Consider the following 23,040-nt stretch of genomic DNA (forward strand, 5'->3'; position numbering starts at 1 on the left):
ATTATCAGTGGAGATGAACAAGAAAGAGAGAAATTAAAAAAGGAATGTTCAGACTTTGCAAATTATTATGACAATGATGTGGTTGCAATTCAGTTATATGACGAAATTATTGATTTTGTGATGCTCCTTCGAGCTGGAGGGACTAGAGTTCCCCCTGATCCTAAAGATGCTCTGGAGTCTTTACTGCAGTATGGGAGGGATGTCTTTCCGACGCTGTGTGTTTCATACAGATTACTGCTTACAATTGCATTTTCAGTCGCAAGCTGTGAAAGGTCATTTTCAAAACTGAAATTAATAAAAACATATCTGAGGTCTTCTATGTCACAGGAGCGACTGACCAACCTGGCTTTAATAAGCATTGAAAAAGAATTTCTCACAGCTGATGTAAAAAATGAAGTAGTTCAGGTGTTTTGTGACAGGAGGTATCATTTGGGGAAAAGAACTTAATAAATTTGATTGATTAATATTAAAATCGAATAAATCAGGGTAGCATGGTGGTTAGCATAAATGCTTCACAGCTCCAGGGTCCCAGGTTCGATTCCCGGCTGGGTCACTGTCTGTGTGGAGTCTGCACGTCCTCCCCCTGTGTGCGTGGGTTTCCTCCGGGTGCTCCGGTTTCCTCCCACAGTCCAAAGATGTGCGGGTTAGGTGGATTGGCCATGCTAAATTGCCCGTAGTGTCCTAATAAAAGTAAGGTTAAGGGGGGGGGTTGTTGGGTTACGGGTATAGGGTGGATACGTGGGTTTGAGTAGGGTGATCATGGCTCAGCACAACATTGAGGGCCGAAGGGCCTGTTCTGTGCTGTACTGTTCTATGTTTAAAGCGTTTATTTCATGTTTCATCTGTGTTTATATATTCAAAATGTTTTCCTTTCTCATAATATTTCTCAGTATATTAGGCCTTATACTTGAGTCTTTGGGGGCATAGAATCAAGATTTGCCCCGGGCATCACCAGACCTCTGCACGCCGCTGGCTAAGAGTCAGGGCCTGAGGGTGGTCATGCCCATGAAAGGGGGAATGAGGGGGAGAATGAAGGGTGGATGGGGTGAAGAGTGGGTATGAAGTTGCCTCATAAAGGTTGGGGTCCTGAAAGGGTGGGTGGGGAGGCCTGAAAAGGAGGGGAGGGGGGGTGGGGTGCTCAGTGACCTCATGGGTGCTAATGCCCATGTGTGCTGGGGGAGAGGGGGTGGGGGGGACATTGCTTGTGGGTGTGGGGGCCCTCAAGCTAACTTAGAGATCGGGTAACCGTTTCAACAAGGTGCTCCAGTCTCTGAGGAGCCAGTCTTGCCGGCGAGTTCAGCTCCCGAGTGATGAAAATATTTCTAAGTGTGGGCTAGATCGGAGAAAATCTCCCCAGGGCCCAGAAAAATGACTAAATGTGGGGGAATACCTGTGTGGATCTCACCCAAACAGCCAGCAGGTAGAAATGTTTTGGTTTCTTCGTGACCCACAACTTTTAAGTATCTTATTATCTGCTTTTAGTCTCTGCATTTGTATTTTTGTTAATAACTTTGTCATTTAAAAAAAGTAACTTTCAGCAATAGTCTGTAATAAACTAACCATTGTCCTGTTTAAGACTATTTTTAATTGAATCACTTATAATAAAAGGGAGCTTCATACACACATCCAAATTCCTAGCTCACGGACCACTTTAAGGAAACACCTTTCACACGATCGTGACACTAATGGTGTCCCTAAATCTATACTAGCCTCCAAGGTAGGTTGAGAGTCAGTAAGGCGGAGGTGGCTCAGAGTGTCAGATTCAATGATGGAATCTCTTCACCAGTGCTCTTCCTCCTCACTTGTGGGTGAGTAGATGGCAGGAGCTCTGAAAGGGTAGGTTGGTGTGAGGGAAGGATGTTGGGGTGGGTAGCAAGAGGTCCAGGGTTGCACCATCAGCAGCTTGCTTGTCCTGCCAGATAGCAGGATAAGGGTGAGCTGACAGTTGCTAAGGAGAATAGCGCAGAAAGCTATCATCACCAGGAACTTTCTCAGTGACACCGGATGCCACCGGCTCGCTTATAGCCGATGCCATGATGCTGGGAACCATCTGTTGGGCTCAGGAGATGGAGGTTTCCTTGGGTCTCACTGGGTCTGCTCCCTTCGACTGCACAACCTTGTCCTGCAGAAGAGGGGCCGAGTGTCAGTGATGGAGTTGCAATGTGTTTGTGTGATGTGCATACCAGAGCTGTATCACTGGGGGTAGTGGAGGCAGTGAGAGGCGGGGGTGAGGCTGGCAGCGTCAGTAGGTGTGTGAGAGTGGAGTGGCTTATCTGAATTCTCGCCGTGAGTCCTAAGACACTGAGTGATGGGGGTGTGCTGCATAGAGCAATGGGAGAGCTTGGAGCAGTGGGGAGAAGGAGATGTCCTGAAAACACATTCTCTGACATTGACCATCTATTAGACTTCTTGCGGCACTGCAGTCAGACTTTTGGTTTAATCTTCCTGGTCACCTGTTCTCAGAGGGCTGCCTCGAGGTCTTTCTGCCCCCAGCTACAATGTCTCGCCTCCTGCCCAACTCCTCCGCCAATGCCTCCATTTGTTACTACAGAACCCTCTTTTTGCCCTGGTATACGTTTTTCAATAAGTTACACGGCAGAAATATTTTCATTCAGCTTCTCCATAATGTGCAGCCTTGTTTAAAAAAGCAGACTGGCTGTGCCACATAGCTTGCTAACAACCTTGCCGGCATCCCCTATACTGTGCAGCAGCCAGAGGCGGCATGAAGGAACAGACAGCAGTGCACGAACCAAATGGCCCTACACTCTACCCTCATGCAGATGAGGTGGATACACAAAATGCACGGGTTGCCCACCTTGATCTGCATGGCCACAGGCAGGTTGCGAATCAAGAATGGCAGCCACTAAAGAAAGGGCTACCAATTTCTAACCACTCATGTCTAAACCTGGTTTTAGTTAGCTTGCAGTAATCCTTACCCAATTGTCAATTTTGCTCTAATGCAAAATAAAGTCACATATTGGAATGACAGGAAATAAATAACTCATTACGGAGCGCTATGACACATGAAAAGCGAGTTTCAAACAAGACTACAGATGGAACTTTCCCCACCCACCCTCCCATCGATTATTAACGGAGACTAGATGGAGAATTCCAATCTTCCAGCATTATCAACAGTATTCTTACCTCAAAGCAAAGCACATCAAAGCAACAGCTCACATTACAAGAATTTTGGCATTTTGACAATAGTGTAGACATCACCATAAAACAAATTTTCTGGTTGGGTAAGTTGAGCTGAAGATGGAATGATGGCTGACTTTATGAACAAGTGTGTTTACAAAGCAGATGTAACCAATAATGTTTTTAAGTGTGAGATCTCAGGTGCAGGGTACGGAGTATAAAAGACGCAATGTTCAAATACTGAGCTTAGAATGAACAAAATGTAGGTTTTGCTCACTTCAGCCTTTATTTGGAAAAAGCTTTTAGGCGAGATCTCCCTGCCGCTTTCTGCCTGAAAAGCGTGGCGGGGCCGATAGATGCCAGTAGAGCCTTCTTCCGGGATCCACCTGGCTCGCCACGCCTTGCGAGATCGTGTTAGCAATGTGAATCCTGCCCATTGTTTAATTTTATGTACCCTTCCCCTCGATTCCCTGACCAGAAGCAACAGTTACCCTGTATCTCGCCGATCAACACTTTTTAACATTTTAAACACCCAGATGAGATCATCCCTCAATCTTTAACACTCATGGCAATCCACAGTAACTTAATGCAACCTGTCCTTATAATTTAACCCTCTACTCCCTGATGTGACATCAAGTTTTTCCCCGATGTGGGGACACGGGTTGGCACGGAGGGGACCTGGGGAGTGAGAGGGGGTTTGAGTGGTGAGGGCCAGAGGGCTGTTTTCTTCCAACTGGGACATATGTCCTAGACTAGAGCACCGAGGCCAGCCTTTTCAACACCCACCTCGGGCATTAGGCCGCCTCTGAACAGTTTCTGGGCCGGGGTGGGGGAAGAGGGGTGCTCAACGACTCTTAGTGCCCAACCCCCTCCCGGATCGGGAATCCTGTCATTGCAAGCACTTTTGCCCGACAGTAGCTCGCTGAGCCAGGAAACTTCCCGACTCCCGCTACCCTCCTTTAGGATGAAAAACCAACCCGACATTACTTAATAGATAAGCTGTTTCCAATTTCAGACAGCATAATATTACTGGGACATATCTGCATAAGGACTGGCCTGAACTTTACACCTGGAGGGTAGACATTGGTTATGTAGTCCATAGAACTGAATATCTGAAAAGGAGCATGAATGACGGTCAATGGTATTTCAACTAAGAATTTATACTCTCAAATCTTTGACAGGAATCATAGAATTGTATAGCAGAGGAGGCCATTTGGCCCATTGTGCCTTTTCCAGCTCTTTGGAAGAGCTTCCAAATTAGTCCCACTCCCCCTGCTCATCCCCCTTAGCCCTATAGAACCTTCCTCTACAAGTATTTATCCAAATCCCCGTGGAAATTTACCACTTATTCTGCTTCCAGCACCCTTTTAGGCAGAGCGTTTGAACAACTCATTTTGTAAATTATTTCTTTCATGATGCTTCTAGTTCTTTTGCCAACTATCTTAAATCGGTCTCCTCTGGTTACTGACCACTCAGCCACTGAAAACCGTCCCTCATTATTCACGCCATCAAAACCATTCATTTGCCTTGAACATTCTTCTCTGCTCCAAAGCAGATCAACCCCCAGCTTCCCCTGGTACGATTCCAGGGGAATCTGAACCCTCTCCGAAGCCTTGACTTCCTTCCTAAAGGGAAGTGTTCCTCACGAGGAATCCAAAAACAACACAGTTTGTGCATCACCTCACACATTGGCATCACCTGACCCAACGGCACTGATGGTTAAAGAAAACTAACACACACCAGTCTTGAAATGGTGGAAAGGAGTGTAGCTGCTTCCCATGAGTTAACCGTCCCTCTATTGCATAAAGCATTTGTGATGGATTTCCTGCTCTTTAAAAATCTAAGTAGGACAATTGATGGACCAGACAGATGGCTTCAACAATGAACAACTTAACTCTGCTTCAGCTTCCACATGCCACTTGTAGCTACATCAAGCTGTGCCTGCGATGCATATTAAACCCACTCCAAAGGCCCCCTTTGTCACTGGAGAATAATGAAGCGGCAGCACTTTGTGCATAAATATTTATCAATCGCACCTCCGCATGTGAAACAAAGAGAGCACGCACCTTCCCTGGTGTAATAAGAGTAGAGAGTGAGACATACCTGCTGTGATCTTTGTATAGCAGCATCTATTTCTTCCACCTTCTGTGCTATGGTGTCGCTCACTAATCTGTAACGCTCGTTGTCATCAGACACCAGTTTGTCGAGTCCTTCTCTCGCTCTCCATGGGACCAACTCCAGTAGAGCACTGCTGATCTCATTAACTGTGTCCAGGCTTACCCTGTGCTCCATCATCTCATTCCTCAGCTCCTAGGGATCAGCACAGAGAGAGTTCGCTCATCACACAGTTCTTGGCTTTAACGCAGCACTGCGTTGTGGAACTAGGCATTACACGGTACAGTAAAAGCAACATGTCACCTCCTACAGCTGGCACAGTGAGTGACCACACACTCCTTCATCTCCTAAAATTGGTTAGTCCCTGTGCACCTCCCTTTGTAAACTCTTTAGGACACCATCCGTAACAAACCATAACCTGGGGGTAAAACACTACTGTACCAAAACTTTTGTCACCAGGCTTATTGGGGGCAAATTTTAAATCAACCCATCGTCAACTGTCCAACTTGGGTGCACCCCACCCGATTTAGAAATCGATGGAGCATAATATTAGAACGCGGAAGTGAACATTTGAAATGATTACGGTTAATATTATCCCCTACTGTGTCAGTTTAGGTTTCTGTACATATACAGTAGATGTAAAAGGTATAAAGAAATATAAATCAGATTAAAGTTCTGGAGAAAAGAATATTACATAAAGGAACAAGAGAATATTTCAGTCTTCATTCGTTTGAAGGTAACACAATTTTAGAAAACGATTGAGGCCCAGGGTGGGATTCTCCATGTCCCAAGCGGTGTGTTTTGCAATGGCATTGGCAGCCTGCTTTTGTCCGGCAGCGGGATCTTCCCGTCCCACTTCTGTCAACGGGTTTCCCCCTTGTTTGCACTCTCTGTGGTCAGGAAAACCCATGGAGCAGAGGGGGTCACTATCTGCGGTGGGTCCATCCTACCGGTGTATATGGCCAGAAAACGTCAGCTCAATTGTCAAAATGATTTTTTTTTTTAAAGTATACTATTGTTATATGAAAGAGACCTTTTTTCATGTCATAATGAAACCCCAAATTGTATACATCTATTGTTCTTGGCTGTTTATGTTAGGAGTAAATTGGGTGTTCAGCGAGTCAGCAGCCTGTTTTAAATCTCTCCCTAATTTTAATTCTAATGGGAGTTGAGATGCAAAATGGGCTGCTGACTCAAAGTTAGTCCCATTGAATATATTCAACAGAGTTTGGATTGATTGCTAACACTATATTAATCAAAGATCCTAGTGGTCTCTAACGCAACCCCAGCCTTGTAATTAGGCAGCAGCCCTGGTCACTGCTTAACCATCTGAACTGCTTTATTTCAGGGAATCTACTTCCCCTGATGGTTATTCTCCTTGGCTCTCGCAGCAGCTACCAGGGTGTTCCTGATGTGCTGTGATGTTGACAAAAGAATTAGCAATTATGTTATTTTTGAAGAAAATAACCTGCAATTAATGACGGAAATGTTCTTAATTCAGTAAATAAAACGTAAGCCAAAACTGTGGTCAATATATACAGTTGGCATGAAAAGCCATAACGTTTATTCCAGCAATGAAGATATACTTTCCTGGTTAGAATTCTGTCCAATAGCAATATTTCTTTACAGTGATGATATATCAATGAGAGGACTGTAGATCAGTCTCAATGACCCACTGACAATGGCTGCTGCCCTCAATACAAACAGAGATGAACTTTACCCTTTTAAAAGCAGCAAGACTTTTTATGCCTCCCCAGAGCAGCTGCTGGAAACAATGGAAAACATGGGTCTCCATCCTATTGGCTCTCTCATCAGTGGCACCCTAACTAGAATTACAGGGAGCGGTCAGGCAGAGGTCACGAGTTTCTGCTCGAGCGGTTTACTGACACTCTACTGACAGTGCTCATCCAACTATTGATGTGCGAGATTACACAAAGCAAACTAACAAATCAATCTCCGACACAGCAACTGTTCATCAAGTGGTTCAAACACCAACCCTTTTACTCAAAAGGCACTGCTGAATGATCTCATATATCCACAGTGAAGCAGCTAAGGATCACTCACTAAAACATACACACAAACACACTCACGTGTGCATGCAAACACATGGGGCGGGTCTCCGTCCCACCACACCAGATTTCTGGTGCGGAACCCCCCCACCCCGTCTCGCCAGCCGGCCAATGGGGTTTCCCATTGTGGGCAGCCCCCCGGTGTCGGGAAATCCCCGGGCTGCTGGCGCAACGGAGAATAACAACAGCGGGGAATCCAGCCCTAGATTCTGTGCGCACACATTGTCTAAAACACAAACACACTAAGGTGCATGAACATTCTAATCTGTGCACACATTCACTCACTAATGTGATGGGAAAATCGCATTTGTACAGACCCGAATACATGCATACACATGAATGTGCATACACTCATGGGCAGCACGGTGGCACAGCGGTTAGCACTACTGCCTTATGCCATCGAGGACCCAGGTTCAATCCCTGCCCTGGTCACTGTCCATGTGGAGTTTGAACATTCTCCCTGTGCCTGCATGAGTCTCACCCCCACAACCCAAAGATGTGCAGAGTAGGTGGATTGGCCATGCTAAATTACTCCTTAATTGGAAAGATTTTTAAAAATGAGTGTGCATACTCTCATTGACCCACAAGCACATCAACTAACATGATGGAAAAATCCCTGTCGCGATTCTCTGGTCCAGCGCCAGAGTGCCGGCGCCAAAACAGTAGTACTTCACTCCGGCGCCGGTTCTGAGACACGATTCTCGGGTCCTGTGGGGGGGGGGGGGGGGGGGCAGCACGGCGCTGGAGCGGCCCACGCCACGGGGTCTGCGCATGCGCAGTTGGGCCGGCGCTAACTAGCGCATGCACAGTGGCCGTCATCCCCGCGCCGGCTCCGACGCCAAATGGAGCAGGGATCCAGGAGCTGGCGCAGAGGAAAGAAGGTCCCCCGACAGAGAGGCAGGCCCGCCGACTGGTGGGCCCTGATCGCGGACCATGCCACTATGGAGGCCCTCCCCGGGGTTGGACCCTCCCCCACCCCCGGACCCTTCAACCCCGAGGTCCCGCCGGCCCAGAGCATGTTAGAACGGCGCCGGCGGGATTCGGATTTTTTCGGACGGCCACTTGGCCCATCCAGGCCGGAGAATCGTGGTGCTGCTGGAGGATCGCCGCTACGGCCGTTTGTGGTGATTCTCCGTGCAGCCTGGCGCCATGTGCATCCGCCGTTTTTTCACGGGCGGGAGAATGGCGTCCCGACGTCGGGGCGCGATTTCCGCGCCCCCTTCCCACCGATTCTCTGGCCCGGCGGTGGGGGGGGGGTCATAAAATCGCGCCCCCCATTTGTAGGGAGGCTGAGCTCATGCAGGTGCACACAAACATTCACTAACCATACACGTTCACGAATGTGATTGAAAAACTGGAGCTGAACTAACGAGGAAATAAATATGTTCAGATAAAAAGTTATTAATGTTACGGAGTAAACGTTGAGACACACGCAATTACAAAGTGAGGAACCACTTGAATCTGACGCACACACACACACACACACACACACACACACACGTGTGACGAACCACTTACTTTCTGTCTTTCCTGTGCTTGAGCTAGCTGTTCCCCTGCAAGCACCTCAGAAGCATAAGAGGTCAGTTCAGCCTCTACTTTCTCGAGCCAGGTAGCTAAAACTTCGTGAGCAGACTGAAACTTGGTGGCCAGCTGGAGGGCCTGTTCTAAGGTCTTCAAGACTTTCGCACTGGTAGTGGTAATCTCAGCATAGCGAGCTTTGATGCCGTCTAACCTTTCTTGAATGATTATAACTTCATCCCCTGTAAAATGAAAGAGAGAGAGTTTAAGATGCCGTATAAACCGAAACATAATGCGCAAGGGGAGAAGTAATTTCCGATTCTGTTTGGAGCTGTGTGATGAATGTAGGGGAGTGATCGGAGACCCCCAGGTAGTTGGGCTCTGGGCAGGGTGGAACGCTGACACTGCTGATGCCACCCAGGCTCTATGGCACTGCCTGCCTGTCAGGACCAAGGTGCCCGGGGGGGGGGGCATTTTGCCCATACCGGGGATCGGACTCGGGGCTGCCCTGCCCGTATGAGGTGGGGTTCAGGGGTGCTCAAAGACCCCCCCCCCCCCAACAGGTGAATTAGGGCATCAGGTGGTCGAGGGAGCGGGGCACCATTTTCTCTTCCTGCACTAACGACCAGAGCTCCTGAATACAGGAAGTGTGATCCAGTGCAGCCTTGGTGCGACATCCTGCTGAGGCCCAAACAAAAATGTGTCATTCGATAGCGGGGTCATTTACGCTTCTCCCGCCACCGGGAACGTTCCTGCTAATCCCGGCCAGAACCTGGCGACTGTCATTATAAGAGTCAAAGACTTTGCGTTATTTTCTAAGAATTATTGGTTAATTGACTTGCATTGCGACTCCGGGTCAAGTGGGGTAGGAATTGAGTGCCTAGCCCAGTCTCACTCTAGCCCAGAGTGTCGTAACAACAAATTAAGTAAAATATCAGGGTTTCTGTCCGGTATCCTAATAACTGTTGGGATTTGGACCGGAATCCTAATAGCTGCTTGTTAATACAGTTTGCCAGCCTGCCAAACCTGGTTTCAGACTGAGTAACCCTGGCTCAAATACTACTCAATGCACTTCAGAAAATCCAAAGAGAAAGTGTCGCTTTCCATCGAGAAAGAAAGGATGAATCGTATTTAGACAGCACCTTTCACAATCTCAGTATGATCCAAAGCATTTTAAAGCCTTGGAAATACTTTGGTGCTGCAAGAGTGATAGGGGATTAGTGACCCTTTTGGCAATAGCACAGCACCATCCCATCATTCAAAGGTCAGTATTGCAGCATGCCACCCAAAACTCCTGCTGCCTGTATCCTGACTTGCTCCAAGTCCTGTTCATCCCTGGTGTTTGCTAACCTACACTGGTTCCCAGTCTGACACCTTCATTTTAAATATTTCATCCTTGTTTTCAAATCCCTCTATGTTTCCCTGAGCCCCAAATTCTTAACCTTATCCAGCTCCTCACAATCCAAATCTGGCCTCTTGCTCATCCCGGTTTCCATTAATACCGCGGTTGGTGGCCATGCCTTCAGCTGCCTGAGCTCGAAGCTCTGGAACTCCCTCCCTAAAGCCTTTCCGCCTCTCTCTCCTCATTTAAGAATCCGCTCAAAAACCCACTTCTTCGGCCAAGCTTTTGGTCACCTGTCCTAATGCCTCCTTCTTGGGCTCACTGCCAATTCTTGTCTGCTCAAGCTTCTGTGGAGCAGCTAGTGACATTTTATACTCGGTCAAAGAGGCAGGTTTTAAAGAGCAGGTTAAAGGAGAGAGCTCCAAAGGTAAGCATGGATTCCCATCGGGAAAGGATTGGTGACATCAAGTTGGTGGGTCAAAATACAGAGCAATTACTGCAAAAATATCTGTAAGCATAAGTGGAATTTACACCGATATCTCCATAACCATGCCGTCCCTTCTTTATAGACGGTAATGGCTACAAAATATAATTTCATGAGTTGTCACCTGCTAGTTATTTGAATATTTGGAAGATGTTTACACCCCCCCGACCATTGGAGTTTCCCACACTCCAGGCTCCCCAGAAATCAATGTAGGTGCAAAAGAGACAGAAGGACCAGAATGCTGGTTCACTTCTAGAACATAGAACGATACAGCGCAGTACAGGCCCTTCGGCCCTCAATGTTGCACCGACATGGACTGTTCCAATGAACTGTCAATACCAGGTTGGGAAGGGGGGGGGGGGGGGGGGGGGGAGAGAGAGAGAGAGAGAGAGAGAGAGAGAGAGAGAGAGAGAAAGAGAGAGGTAAATCATCACTATCCTCTCTGCTCACCTCCCCACCCCAACCATTGTTCAACTGCTTACCTGTTGTCTGTTTCAAGAGAGCTAATCCGTTCTTAATTGCTTGATCGACGTGCTGCTTCCGTTGCATGATGTCCTCGTGGAGAGCCTGATTTGGTAGAACAGGTTTGGTTAATGGAAACTGGTACAAACCGAAAGCCCAGAGTTTCCGGCACCTTTTTGACTCGATCAAAATAACAGCAATAGGAAGAAAATGATCAAAAGGAAAATTATATTTAAAAGAAAATTGACGTTGAAATTAAAATTAAAGTGTAACAAAAATAAAAGGTACCAGATGCTCAGAATGTTGCTTCTGAAGATGCTCAGGATCGTAGTCTTGAATGGCCGCATTGTTGAGTCTGTCCTGCACCTCCGCCAACCAGTTCAGAACCTCTACTTCCTCCTCCCCAAAGATCCAGGCATTGGAAAGGGCCTGCTGGATCAGGGCAGCTTTGCGGCTACACCTGTCTTGGATCTCAATGTACCGAGTCTGGGCAGAATCCAGCCTTCCCTGCAACATGTCTTTATCGTCTCTGGAACTCATATTCTTTAGCAACTGGCCAACGCTAATAGCCTGGTGCAACTGTTTACCATGACTGACGATATCATCTTCCATGGCCTAAGCAAGGTGTATAAACGAATGAGAGAAGGTACTGGGGAAAAATAAACTGAGGCAGAAAAACAAAGAATGGCAACAGAAAGTACTTCCCCCGCGACCCTCCCAACGGAAAACACAAAAATAATGATTATGCAAAGTTGTAACTAAAAAGTGATGGATGGAAGGAAGGGTCAGCCTACACCTGGGTCAATACTCACTTTATGTTGGGAAATCTGCTCTTGTAGTCTGGTAGTTTGAGTGCCAATAGGTTCAGAGTTTGCTACCTTCTTCTCAGCAGCAGAAAGCCATTCAATCAAAGGTTCTACAGTATCGTGGAACTGCTGAGCCACCACCAAAATGGCCTCCAACTGCCGCTGTCTGTAGAGAGGATAAGAAAAGGGACTTCGCAATAAAGAAAGGCTCGCACTCACAGCCGCATTTTTTAAAATTTTGGACCAAACAAAACATTGCACAATCAATTAAGTACTTTTCCGAAGCGTAGTTACTGGTGTAATGTAGGAGAAATGTCAGCCAGTTTGCACATAGCAAGCTGTCACTCATCATATACGAGATCAATAATAACCAGATGTGTTTTAGTGATCTTGATAAGGGATACAATGTTGACCAGGACACTGGGGAGAACTCTCGTGCAACCCATGAAATCGAGACATTCAGAAACCTAAAGTCCATCTGTGCTGACTCCTGGCATTTTTGGTTTGTGCTCCCTTGAGTACTTTCGACAAAATATTTAATAGCCTTGTACATATGCACCCATATCAGCCTTAACACCGGAATATACATAAATTCCTGATTAACTGTTTCAGTTATAGCTGATATTATTATCGCGGTTTCCAGAAAGTCTAATTTATGAGAAAAGTTATTTTACATAATGGCACAGGACCGATCCTCGTGTCTCTGGTCTGATCTGGACTCAAGATACAGGTCAGCCATGATACAAGTGAAGAGCTGAACAGTTCGAGAGGGGAAATGATCACCTCCTGTTCCTATGGGAGCAATGGCCAGAGCAACTCGAGGGAGGTAGAGGCAGGAGAGAGCAGCCACTCAGCTCAAGGCACCTTTGCCTCCTATGTAACCCATGTGCTTAGAGTTGACAGCAGTGGAATCACAACGCACAGATAACTGGTATACAAAAAGTGAAACAAAAACAGAAAAATAATTACACAACAAAGAGTAGAAGATTTCAGGTGTTAAGTACAGAAAATTGCTGAAAAATGGAGGCAGAGTCTGCGAGGGAAAGAAATATTTTATTTCAGCCGCAATCTTTCACAGAACAGTGTCGCTATTTCTGATTCATATTCGCTTGCGTACCATCTGATGTTCTATAGTTCTATCAAAAAATTCTAAAGAAAAAATTGACTCCTTGAAAGTAAGGACATAAAAAATTATGGTACTGAAAGGGATGGCTTGCGGAAAGAACTTCAGCTCACTGGGGACAATTAACCACTGGCTTCTTTTTAAAATTGCATCTACATTTGACAATATGATCCATTAGAAATCAATTAAAATGCTAGAAAATGAAGCCTTTGTGATCAGTTCAGTCTATTACACTGATACTTAACTGAAAATAGTATTTCATACAAGCCTTATTTTTTTCATTAGCCCATTAGTGGTTAATTTCCAAGTATTATTTACTTCACAGCGATGAACAGTGGAAGTCCAAAGAGATTTAGGGTTTCCACATCCACAGAACAATGAAATACATAAAAAATAATTAAAAATATGAATCTGCATAACGAGAGGACTAGATTTTTTTCAAATGCATTCTTTTTATTTTAGAAATTTTTTTATTAAGGCATTTATAATTTTAACATTTTAAACAACAGAGATCCATCAAATGCAAAAATCCCACAATAACATACCCAACTATTCAAATGTATTCTTTCATAGGATATGGGCATCATTGGCAAGGCCAGTTTTTTGCTGAAACTCATCCTTCATTGCCCTCAAACCGAGTGGCATGCTAGACCTTTTCGGAGGCAGTTAAGAATCAACCACATTGCTATGGGTCTGGAGTCACATGTAGGCCAGACCAGGTAAGAATGGCAGATTTCCTTCCCTAAAGATGTGCGGGTTAGGTGGATTGGCCATGCTAAATTGCCCTTAGTGTCCATAAAATATTAGGTGGGGTTGCTGTGTTCGGGGGATAGAGGTGGATACGTGGGCTTCAGTAGGGTACTCTTTGTAAGGGCCGGTGCAGCCACGATGGGCCGAATGGCCTCCTTCTGCAATGTAAATTCTATGATGATTCTATAATTCTAGAACTTAAATTTGAGCTGGACCAGTCAGGAGTTAAGAAATAATTCTTCAGACAAAGGGTTACAGCAAGGGCAGCACGGTGGCATTGTGGATAGCACAATTGCTTCACAGCTCCAGGGTCCCAGGTTCGATTCCGGCTTGGGTCACTGTCTGTGCGGAGTCTGCACATCCTCCCCGTGTGTGCGTGGGTTTCCTCCAGGTGTTCCGGTTTCCTCCCACAGTCCAAAGATGTGCAGGTTAGGTGGATTGGCCATGATAAATTGCCCTTAGTGTCCAAAATTGCCCTTAGTGTTGGGTAGGGTTACTGGGTTATGGGGTTAGGGTGGAGGTGTTGACCTTGAGTCGGGTGCTCTTTCCAAGAAAGATAGGTTTGAGGATAGGTGTGCGAGGTGCGTGGGAAGCCCAGCAAATCATGTCCACATTTTCGGGCATGCCCGAAGCTGAGAGGGTTTTGGAAGGATTTTGCTAAGGCAATGTCCACGGTACTAAAAACACGGGTGGTGCTGAATCCGGAGGTAGCAATCTTTGGAGAGTCAGAAGATCCGGGAGTTCAGGGGGCAAAAGAGCCCGGCGTCTTGGTCTTTGCCTCCCTGGTAGCCCGGAGACGGATCTTGTTAATGTGGAGGGACTCAAAGCCCCCGAGTGCAGAGACCTGGGTTAGTGACATGGTTGAGTTTCTCAATCTCGTGAAAATAAAGTTTGCCGTAAGAGGATCAATGTTAGGGTTCTCTCAGAGGTGGCAGCCGTTCGCCGACTTTTTTGGGGAAAATTAAAATGTCAGCAGATGCAGTATGCCGCGGGGGGGGGATTGTTGTTGTATGGTTGAGGTGTATGAAGGTTGGGCTGCGGGGAGGGGAAAATGTTTATTTTACCATGTTGATGTCATTGTTATGTTACTGTTATAAAAATTTTCAAATATCTCAATACAATATTATTAAATAAATAAATAAATAAATAATTTGTCATTAACTGGAAGACTTTGACTGTTTATCATCCAGTTAAATACAACTCGGCAAGACAAATGAGTAATATATATTACGGCCGGGAGTGGTGTACGCCGGTGTCAATGGGCCTCCTGGACCAGCAATTCTCAGTTTGTTTGGGGTTAGCTCCGGCGCCGAAAGGCGGCCCTGCATGGCCGACATGGGTCCGTGCATGCGAGTCACGGCCGGCGCGGGTCCGTGTATGCGGGTGACGGCGCATGCGCATGCGCATGATTGCCGTCTCCGCGCCGGCGCGGAGCAACAAGTCAGGACCTAACAGGGGGCCCGCGCGGAAGGAGGTAGGCCCCACGAGATCGCGGCCGTCCGCTGATTGGAAGCCCCTGATTGCGGGCCTGGACCCCATGGAGGCCCCCCCCCCGGAGTCAGATCCCACTGCCCCGCCCTCTCCCACCAGGATCTCCACAGCGGCCGTGGGTCCAAGCTCCCGTCGGGTGGTACCAGGTTTGAACCACGCTGAGGGAGTGATTGTCGCTGTCATGTGAGAGTACCTTTAAGAAATGGATGTTTAAGCGATGTACCTTTAAGAAATGAAGCAGCTCATATTACTGAAGTGATGTCAGAGGGTGGGGGGAGCTGAGCTCACTTCTGCTTTTAGTTTCAGTTTGAGAGAGCAGCTGAAAAGTGCCTGGCTGGTTTGCTGTGAGCTGTTTTGGAAGGAGAAAGCCAGTTTTGAGAAAAAGAGTTTGGGTGGGTCTGTGTGTGCAGTGAGCTGGATCTGCTGTGATCTCTGCCATGAAAGGCTATCTCTGAATCATTTGGGTGATTTAAACTCATAATAGTAATGTCTTTAACCTGATGTGTTTCTGTTTAAAGGTGTTAAGTCTCTTGGATGTTTAAAGGAACAGCTGAAGGATTATTTAGTGTTGTATTATTTTCGGGGTTATCTTTGAAGGGGTGTTAAGTGATCCAATGCTTATTTAAAAGGTTAAGTGAAATTCATGGAATGAACATTGTTTTGTGTTTAAAAACCCACATGTCCATAATTGTAACACCACACCTGGAGAACAAGCCTTGTGCTGGAAAAGCAACAATCCATTAAAGGGAGAGGTTGGTTGAACTCCATGATATATTTTGGGGTTCTGAAACACCGCTCCCATAACAGCGCCGATTCTCCAGCGATGGAGCGGCGTGGCGGGAATTCCCCGCGGGCTCGGAGAATCCCAGCCTACATCTCTGCAACATAACACTCTCTTCCACCAAAAGCAGAAAACATTGGCTCAATTAATAATTTGAAACCGAAAAAAAAAAAAAAAAATAATAATAATTTGAAACCGGAGATCGACCGGTTTTAAGTAGTTAGGGTGAGGAAATGAAGGATTGAATTCAGGTGTGCATCAACCATGATCTAACTAAGTGATGGAACCAGCTTGAGAGACGGAATGGGCCCCGCCCTCCCCTATGTTGCCAAGCGGGTGCACAGCCACAGATCCCCCTTACCTGTTTTCAGCCTTGGCCAGCAGGGAATTCCACCTACGACTCAGGCCTTGCAGCTGATTCAGGGTCTTTTCTCGGTCCATCGAATCGGCCAACCCTGCAATCTTCTCCCCTTCTCGTTTGATCATCTCCACAGTTGGTTTGCGATCGTCCAGCAAGTGTTGGAGAAGCTTCATCGGTACAAAGGTTAAAGTCAGAATCGTGACAAACATAACACTCAAGCTGTGCTACTCATTCCTGTAAACCGAGAGTAATCTGAACTGCCCAACTTCATTGGCTAACAGCAAGGGTATTTTTACCAAAACAATCACCACACCATAACTCGGTGCCTGATTGGGTGAAGGAAGCAGAGTCAATGATAACTTTCAAAAAAGGAAATGGATAAATACTTAATTGGGAAAAAAGTGCGGGACTATGGGGAAAAGAGAAGGGAGGATTGTGGGTAATTAAATCTAGCACAGGCATGATGGGATGAATCGCCTCTTTGTTGCTGTATTGACCTATGACGCATCTAGTATGTTTATCCTGTTTTTAACCTCAGATGATAGTAGTCAAGTGCTAGACAATCACAGCCCACTCTACTAAGAGGTAATTTACAGCCACGAGTCATTCACGGTGATACCTAAAACCCCACTACTCAGCACACCTGCCTTTGAGTACAAGGCTCTCTATGTGTGCGCACATCCAGCATCTGCTTACGTGGCCAGAGTGAAGTGAGATTGCAACATATTCCATCGCCATTAACCGTACCCTGCTCCACATTCAAGCGCTGAAAAAGGTAATTGAAACAAGTTCACCTCTTCCCCCCCCACACAAACTGCCCCTCCCCCCACACAAACTTCCCCCTCTCAACATTCCCCACACAACCTGCCCCCTCTCCCCATTCCCCACTACAAACTTCCCCCTCCCCATCCCCACACCAACTGCCCCCTCCCCATTCCCCACAACAAACTGCCCCCTCCCCATCCCCCACACCAACTGCCCCCTCCCCATTCCCCACACAAACTGCCCCCTCTTCCCATTCCCCACAAAAACTGCCCCCTCCCCATTCCCCACACAAACTGCCCCCTCTCCCCATTCCCCACACAACCTGCCCCCTCTCCCCATTCCCCACACAACCTGCCCCCTCTTCCCATTCCCCACACAAACTGCCCCCTCCCCATTCCCCACACAAACTGCCCCCTCCCCATTCCCCACACAAACTGCCCCCTCCCCATTCCCCACACAAACTGCCCCCTCCCCATCCCCCACACCAACTGCCCCCTCCCCATTCCCCACACCAACTGCCCCCTCCCCATTCCCCAAACTGCCCCCTCCCCATTCCCCACACAAACTGCCCCCTCCCCATTCCCCACACAAACTGCCCCCTTCCCATTCCCCACACAAACTGCCCCTTCCCATCCCCCACACAACCTGCCCCTCCCCATTCCCCACACAACCTGCCCCTCCCCATTCCCCACACCAACTTCCCCCTCCCCATTCCCCAAACTGCCCCCTCCCCATTCCCCAAACTGCCCCCTCCCCATTCCCCACACAAACTGCCCCTCCCCATTCCCCACACAAACTGCCCCCTCCCCATTCCCCACACAAACTGCTCCCTCCCCATTCCCCACACAAACTTCCCCCTCTCAACATTCCCCACACAACCTGCCCCCTCTCCCCATTCCCCACTACAAACTTCCCCCTCCCATCCCCCACACCAACTGCCCCCTCCCCATTCCCCACAACAAACTGCCCCCTCCCCATCCCCCACACCAACTGCCCCCTCCCCATTCCCCACACAAACTGCCCCCTCTTCCCATTCCCCACAAAAACTGCCCCCTCCCCATTCCCACACAAACTGCCCCCTCTCCCCATTCCCCACACAACCTGCCCCCTCTCCCCATTCCCCACACAACCTGCCCCCTCTTCCCATTCCCCACACAAACTGCCCCCTCCCCATTCCCCACACAAACTGCCCCCTCCCCATTCCCCACACAAACTGCCCCCTCCCCATTCCCCACACAAACTGCCCCCTCCCCATCCCCCACACCAACTGCCCCCTCCCCATTCCCCACACCAACTGCCCCCTCCCCATTCCCCAAACTGCCCCCTCCCCATTCCCCACACAAACTGCCCCCTCCCCATTCCCCACACAAACTGCCCCCTTCCCATTCCCCACACAAAACTGCCCCTCCCATCCCCCACACAACCTGCCCCTCCCCATTCCCCACACACCTGCCCCTCCCCATTCCCCACACCAACTTCCCCCTCCCCATTCCCCAAACTGCCCCCTCCCCATTCCCCAAACTGCCCCCTCCCCATTCCCCACACAAACTGCCCCCTCCCCATTCCCCACACAAACTGCCCCCTCCCCATTCCCCACACAAACTGCTCCCTCCCCATTCCCCACACAAACTGCCCCCTCCCCATCCCCCACACCAACTTCCCCCTCCCCATTCCCCAAACTGCCCCCTCCCCATTCCCCACACAAACTGCCCCCTCCCCATTCCCCCCACAACCTGCCCCTCCCCATTCCCCACACAAACTGCCCCCTCCCCATTCCCCACACAAACTGCCCCCTCTCCCCATTCCCCACACAAACTGTCCCCTCCCCATTCCCCACACAAACTGCCCCCTCTCCACACAAACTGCCCCCTCGCCATTCCCCACACAAACTGCCCCCTCCCCATTCCCCCACAACCTGCCCCTCCCCATTCCCCACACAAACTGCCCCCTCCCCATTCCCCACACAAACTGCTCCCTCCCCATTCCCCACACAAACTGCCCCCTCCCCATTCCCCACACAAACTGCCCCCTCTCCCCATTCCCCACACAAACTGCCCCCTCTCCCCATTCCCCACACAACCTGCCCCCTCTTCCCATTCCCCACACAAACTGCCCCCTCCCCATTCCCCACACAAACTGCCCCCTCCCCATTCCCCACACAAACTGCCCCCTCCCCATTCCCCACACAAACTGCCCCCTCCCCATCCCCCACACCAACTGCCCCCTCCCCATTCCCCACACCAACTGCCCCCTCCCCATTCCCCAAACTGCCCCCTCCCCATTCCCCACACAAACTGCCCCCTCCCCATTCCCCACACAAACTGCCCCCTTCCCATTCCCCACACAAACTGCCCCTTCCCATCCCCACACAACCTGCCCCTCCCCATTCCCACACAACCTGCCCCTCCCCATTCCCCACACCACTTCCCCCTCCCCATTCCCCAAACTGCCCCCTCCCCATTCCCCAAACTGCCCCCTCCCCATTCCCCACACAAACTGCCCCCTCCCCATTCCCCACACAAACTGCCCCCTCCCCATTCCCCACACAAACTGCTCCCTCCCATTCCCACACAAACTTCCCCTCTCAACATTCCCCACACAACCTGCCCCCTCTCCCCATTCCCCACTACAAACTTCCCCCTCCCCATCCCCCACACCAACTGCCCCCTCCCCATTCCCCACAACAAACTGCCCCCCTCCCATCCCCACACCAACTGCCCCCTCCCCATTCCCCACACAACTGCCCCCTCTTCCCATTCCCCACAAAAACTGCCCCCTCCCCATTCCCCACACAACTGCCCCCTCTCCCCATTCCCCACACAACCTGCCCCCTCTCCCCATTCCCCACACAACCTGCCCCCTCTTCCCATTCCCCACACAAACTGCCCCCCTCCCCATTCCCCACACAAACTGCCCCCTCCCCATTCCCCACACAAACTGCCCCCTCCCCATTCCCCACACAAACTGCCCCCTCCCCATCCCCCACACCAACTGCCCCCTCCCCATTCCCCAAACTGCCCCCTCCCCATTCCCCACACAAACTGCCCCCTCCCCATTCCCCACACAAACTGCCCCCTTCCCATTCCCCACACAAACTGCCCCTTCCCATCCCCCACACAACCTGCCCTCCCCATTCCCCACACAACCTGCCCTCCCCATTCCCCACACCAACTTCCCCCTCCCCATTCCCCAAACTGCCCCCTCCCCATTCCCCAAACTGCCCCCTCCCCATTCCCCACACAAACTGCCCCCTCCCCATTCCCCACACAAACTGCCCCCCTCCCCATTCCCACACAAACTGCCCCCTCCCCATTCCCCACACAAACTGCTCCCTCCCCATTCCCCACACAAACTGCCCCCTCCCCATCCCCCACACCAACTTCCCCCTCCCCATTCCCCAAACTGCCCCCTCCCCATTCCCCACACAAACTGCCCCCTCCCCATTCCCCACACAACCTGCCCCTCCCCATTCCCCACACAAACTGCCCCCTCCCCATTCCCCCCACAATCTGCCTCTCCCCATTCCCCACACAAACTGCCCCCTCTCCCCATTCCCCACACAAACTGTCCCCTCCCCATTCCCCACACAAACTGCCCCCTCCCCATTCCCCCCACAACCTGCCCCCTCCCCATTCCCCCCACAACCTGCCCCTCCCCATTCCCCACACAAACTGCCCCCTCCCCATTCCCCACACAAACTGCCCCCTCTCCCCATTCCCCACACAAACTGTCCCCTCCCCATTCCCCACACAAACTGCCCCCTCTCCACACAAACTGCCCCCTCGCCATTCCCCACACAAACTGCCCCCTCCCCATTCCCCCCACAACCTGCCCCTCCCCATTCCCCACACAAACTGCCCCCTCCCCATTCCCCACACAAACTGCTCCCTCCCCATTCCCCACACAAACTGCCCCCTCCCCATTCCCCACACAAACTGCCCCCTCTCCCCCATTCCCCACACAAACTGCCCCCTCTCCCCATTCCCCACACAAACTGTCCCCTCCCCATTCCCCACACACTGCCCCCTCTCCACACAAACTGCCCCCTCGCCATTCCCCACACAAACTGCCCCCTCCCCATTCCCCACACCAACTGCCCCCTCCCCATTCCCCAAACTGCCCCCTCCCCATTCCCCACACAAACTGCCCCCTCCCCATTCCCCACACAAACAGCCCCCTCTCCCCATTCCCCACACAAACTGCCCCCTCGCCATTCCCCAAACTGCCCCCTCCCCATTCCCCACACAAACAGCCCCCTTCCCCATACAAACTGCCCCCTCTCCCCACAAACTGCCCCTTTCCCCCTGTAAACTGTCCTACACCCTCTACCAACATAAACTAGCCATCAATGCCTCTTCCTAACACAAACTATCCCCACATAAATTGACCTTTACACCCTCCATAAATGTATCTATTGAAATGGGCGACTGCCATCAGTTTTCAATCTATTCACAGCAGAATTTCCAGCTCTCATGGACATTGTATATCTGGAAATTGAGTCATTCAAAACCAGCACAACTGTCTTACAATATCCCCCATCACTGTTTTACCTGTCAACTTAATTACTTTTCACATTTGAATTGCACAGTTCTAAATCTAACAGAATTACACAGAAATACGAATACATAAAGCATACAGCATGGAAACAGCCCATTCCAATTCTTCCTGTTCATCTTCATATCTGCTCTTATCAACAAAATTGTGTATTCCTTTTTCCCCCATCTGTGTATCTGCTTCCTCTTCGTGGTGAGTTTCACATTCAAACTACTCACTGGCTAAAGAGGTTTCTCCTGAATTCCCACTTGATAACCATCTTATATTTATGGCACCTACTTTTGAATCTGTATCAACGTTACACATGCACAGCCACACAGTTTAAACTGCTGGATTGGGAGGTCTTCACGGACAGTTCATATAGTGACTAGAACTGCTTAAGGATATTTAAAAGGAATTCTGAGGAATCTTTGTGGGCATTCAGGGGGAGCAGGGAGCACAGGCTTCTGCTGACTTCTCCATCCCAGTGGTGAGGTCTTTATCCCAATCCCCTTCCCCGGCATTAGCTTCATGCTGGGGACCTATCCCCTGGTCTCCTTGGGCAACAGACCATGTGGGGTTCAGGCATGAGGTGGTAGTGGACTTATTCAAATGAAGCCTGGGAGGTAAAGTGACCCAGGACACTCAATGAAACTTCTGCAGGAGCATCCCTCTTCCCCTTCCTTCCACCCCCCAACTCACCCGTTAGAAGTAGATAAAAATTAAAGAAAATCCGCACCCTAAACGCCAATCTTTGGCAAGGTCTTGGATAAATTCACAATTTATGAAGTATTTACTTACTTTTTGTTCTTGAATCTGAGCCTTCACTACTTTGAACTCAGCTGAAGGTGGCTTTTGATTGGCTACGAGCTCTTCTGTATCCATCAACCAGCTGAGCAACGATTCGAACGCATCCTGAAATCTCCCACAATGCAAGAGGGCTTCCTGAAGCTTGGCAGCTCGTTCTGCAACCTATTAAGCAGATGATGCAATCCCAATGAACTTGTGTGCACACAGCAGGCAGCAAGCTACCTGTTTAACAATGAGGGGAGGGGGAAGCACAGTGGTTAGCATTGCTGCCTATGGCGCTGAGGACCCGGGTTCGAATCCCGGCTCTGGGTCACTATCCGTGTGGAGTTTGCACATTCTCTCCGTGTCTGCGTGGGTTTCACCCCCACAACCCAAAGATGTGCAGGTTAGGTGGATTGGCCACGCTAAATTGCCCCTTAATTGGAAAAAAATAACTGGGTACGCTAAATTTTTTTTTTTTTTAAACAATGAGGGGAGGGAATATCGAAAGAA

At 49.4% G+C, this 23,040-nt stretch overlaps 1 protein-coding gene across 8 annotated transcripts in view; it reads right to left on the reverse strand.

Moving 5' to 3' along the window:
- dst (dystonin) overlaps nt 1–23,040 on the reverse strand; it is a 665,214-nt gene that overhangs the window by 97,695 nt on the left and 544,479 nt on the right. For 7 of the 8 annotated variants that reach the window (XM_038800631.1, XM_038800637.1, XM_038800634.1 and 4 more), the window contains 7 exons: nt 22,540–22,710; nt 16,441–16,607; nt 11,941–12,100; nt 11,417–11,743; nt 11,149–11,233; nt 8,841–9,082; nt 5,242–5,448 (listed from right to left, as the gene is read on the reverse strand). In XM_038800631.1, coding sequence (XP_038656559.1) covers nt 5,242–5,448; nt 8,841–9,082; nt 11,149–11,233; nt 11,417–11,743; nt 11,941–12,100; nt 16,441–16,607; nt 22,540–22,710 — 1,359 coding nt within the window. The remainder of the gene's footprint in view (nt 1–5,241; nt 5,449–8,840; nt 9,083–11,148; nt 11,234–11,416; nt 11,744–11,940; nt 12,101–16,440; nt 16,608–22,539; nt 22,711–23,040) is intronic. The other variant, XM_038800639.1, reaches the window with a different exon arrangement.

This window comes from Scyliorhinus canicula, chromosome 6 (assembly GCF_902713615.1).
Source record: "Scyliorhinus canicula chromosome 6, sScyCan1.1, whole genome shotgun sequence".
NCBI classification, from domain to species: domain Eukaryota; kingdom Metazoa; phylum Chordata; class Chondrichthyes; order Carcharhiniformes; family Scyliorhinidae; genus Scyliorhinus; species Scyliorhinus canicula.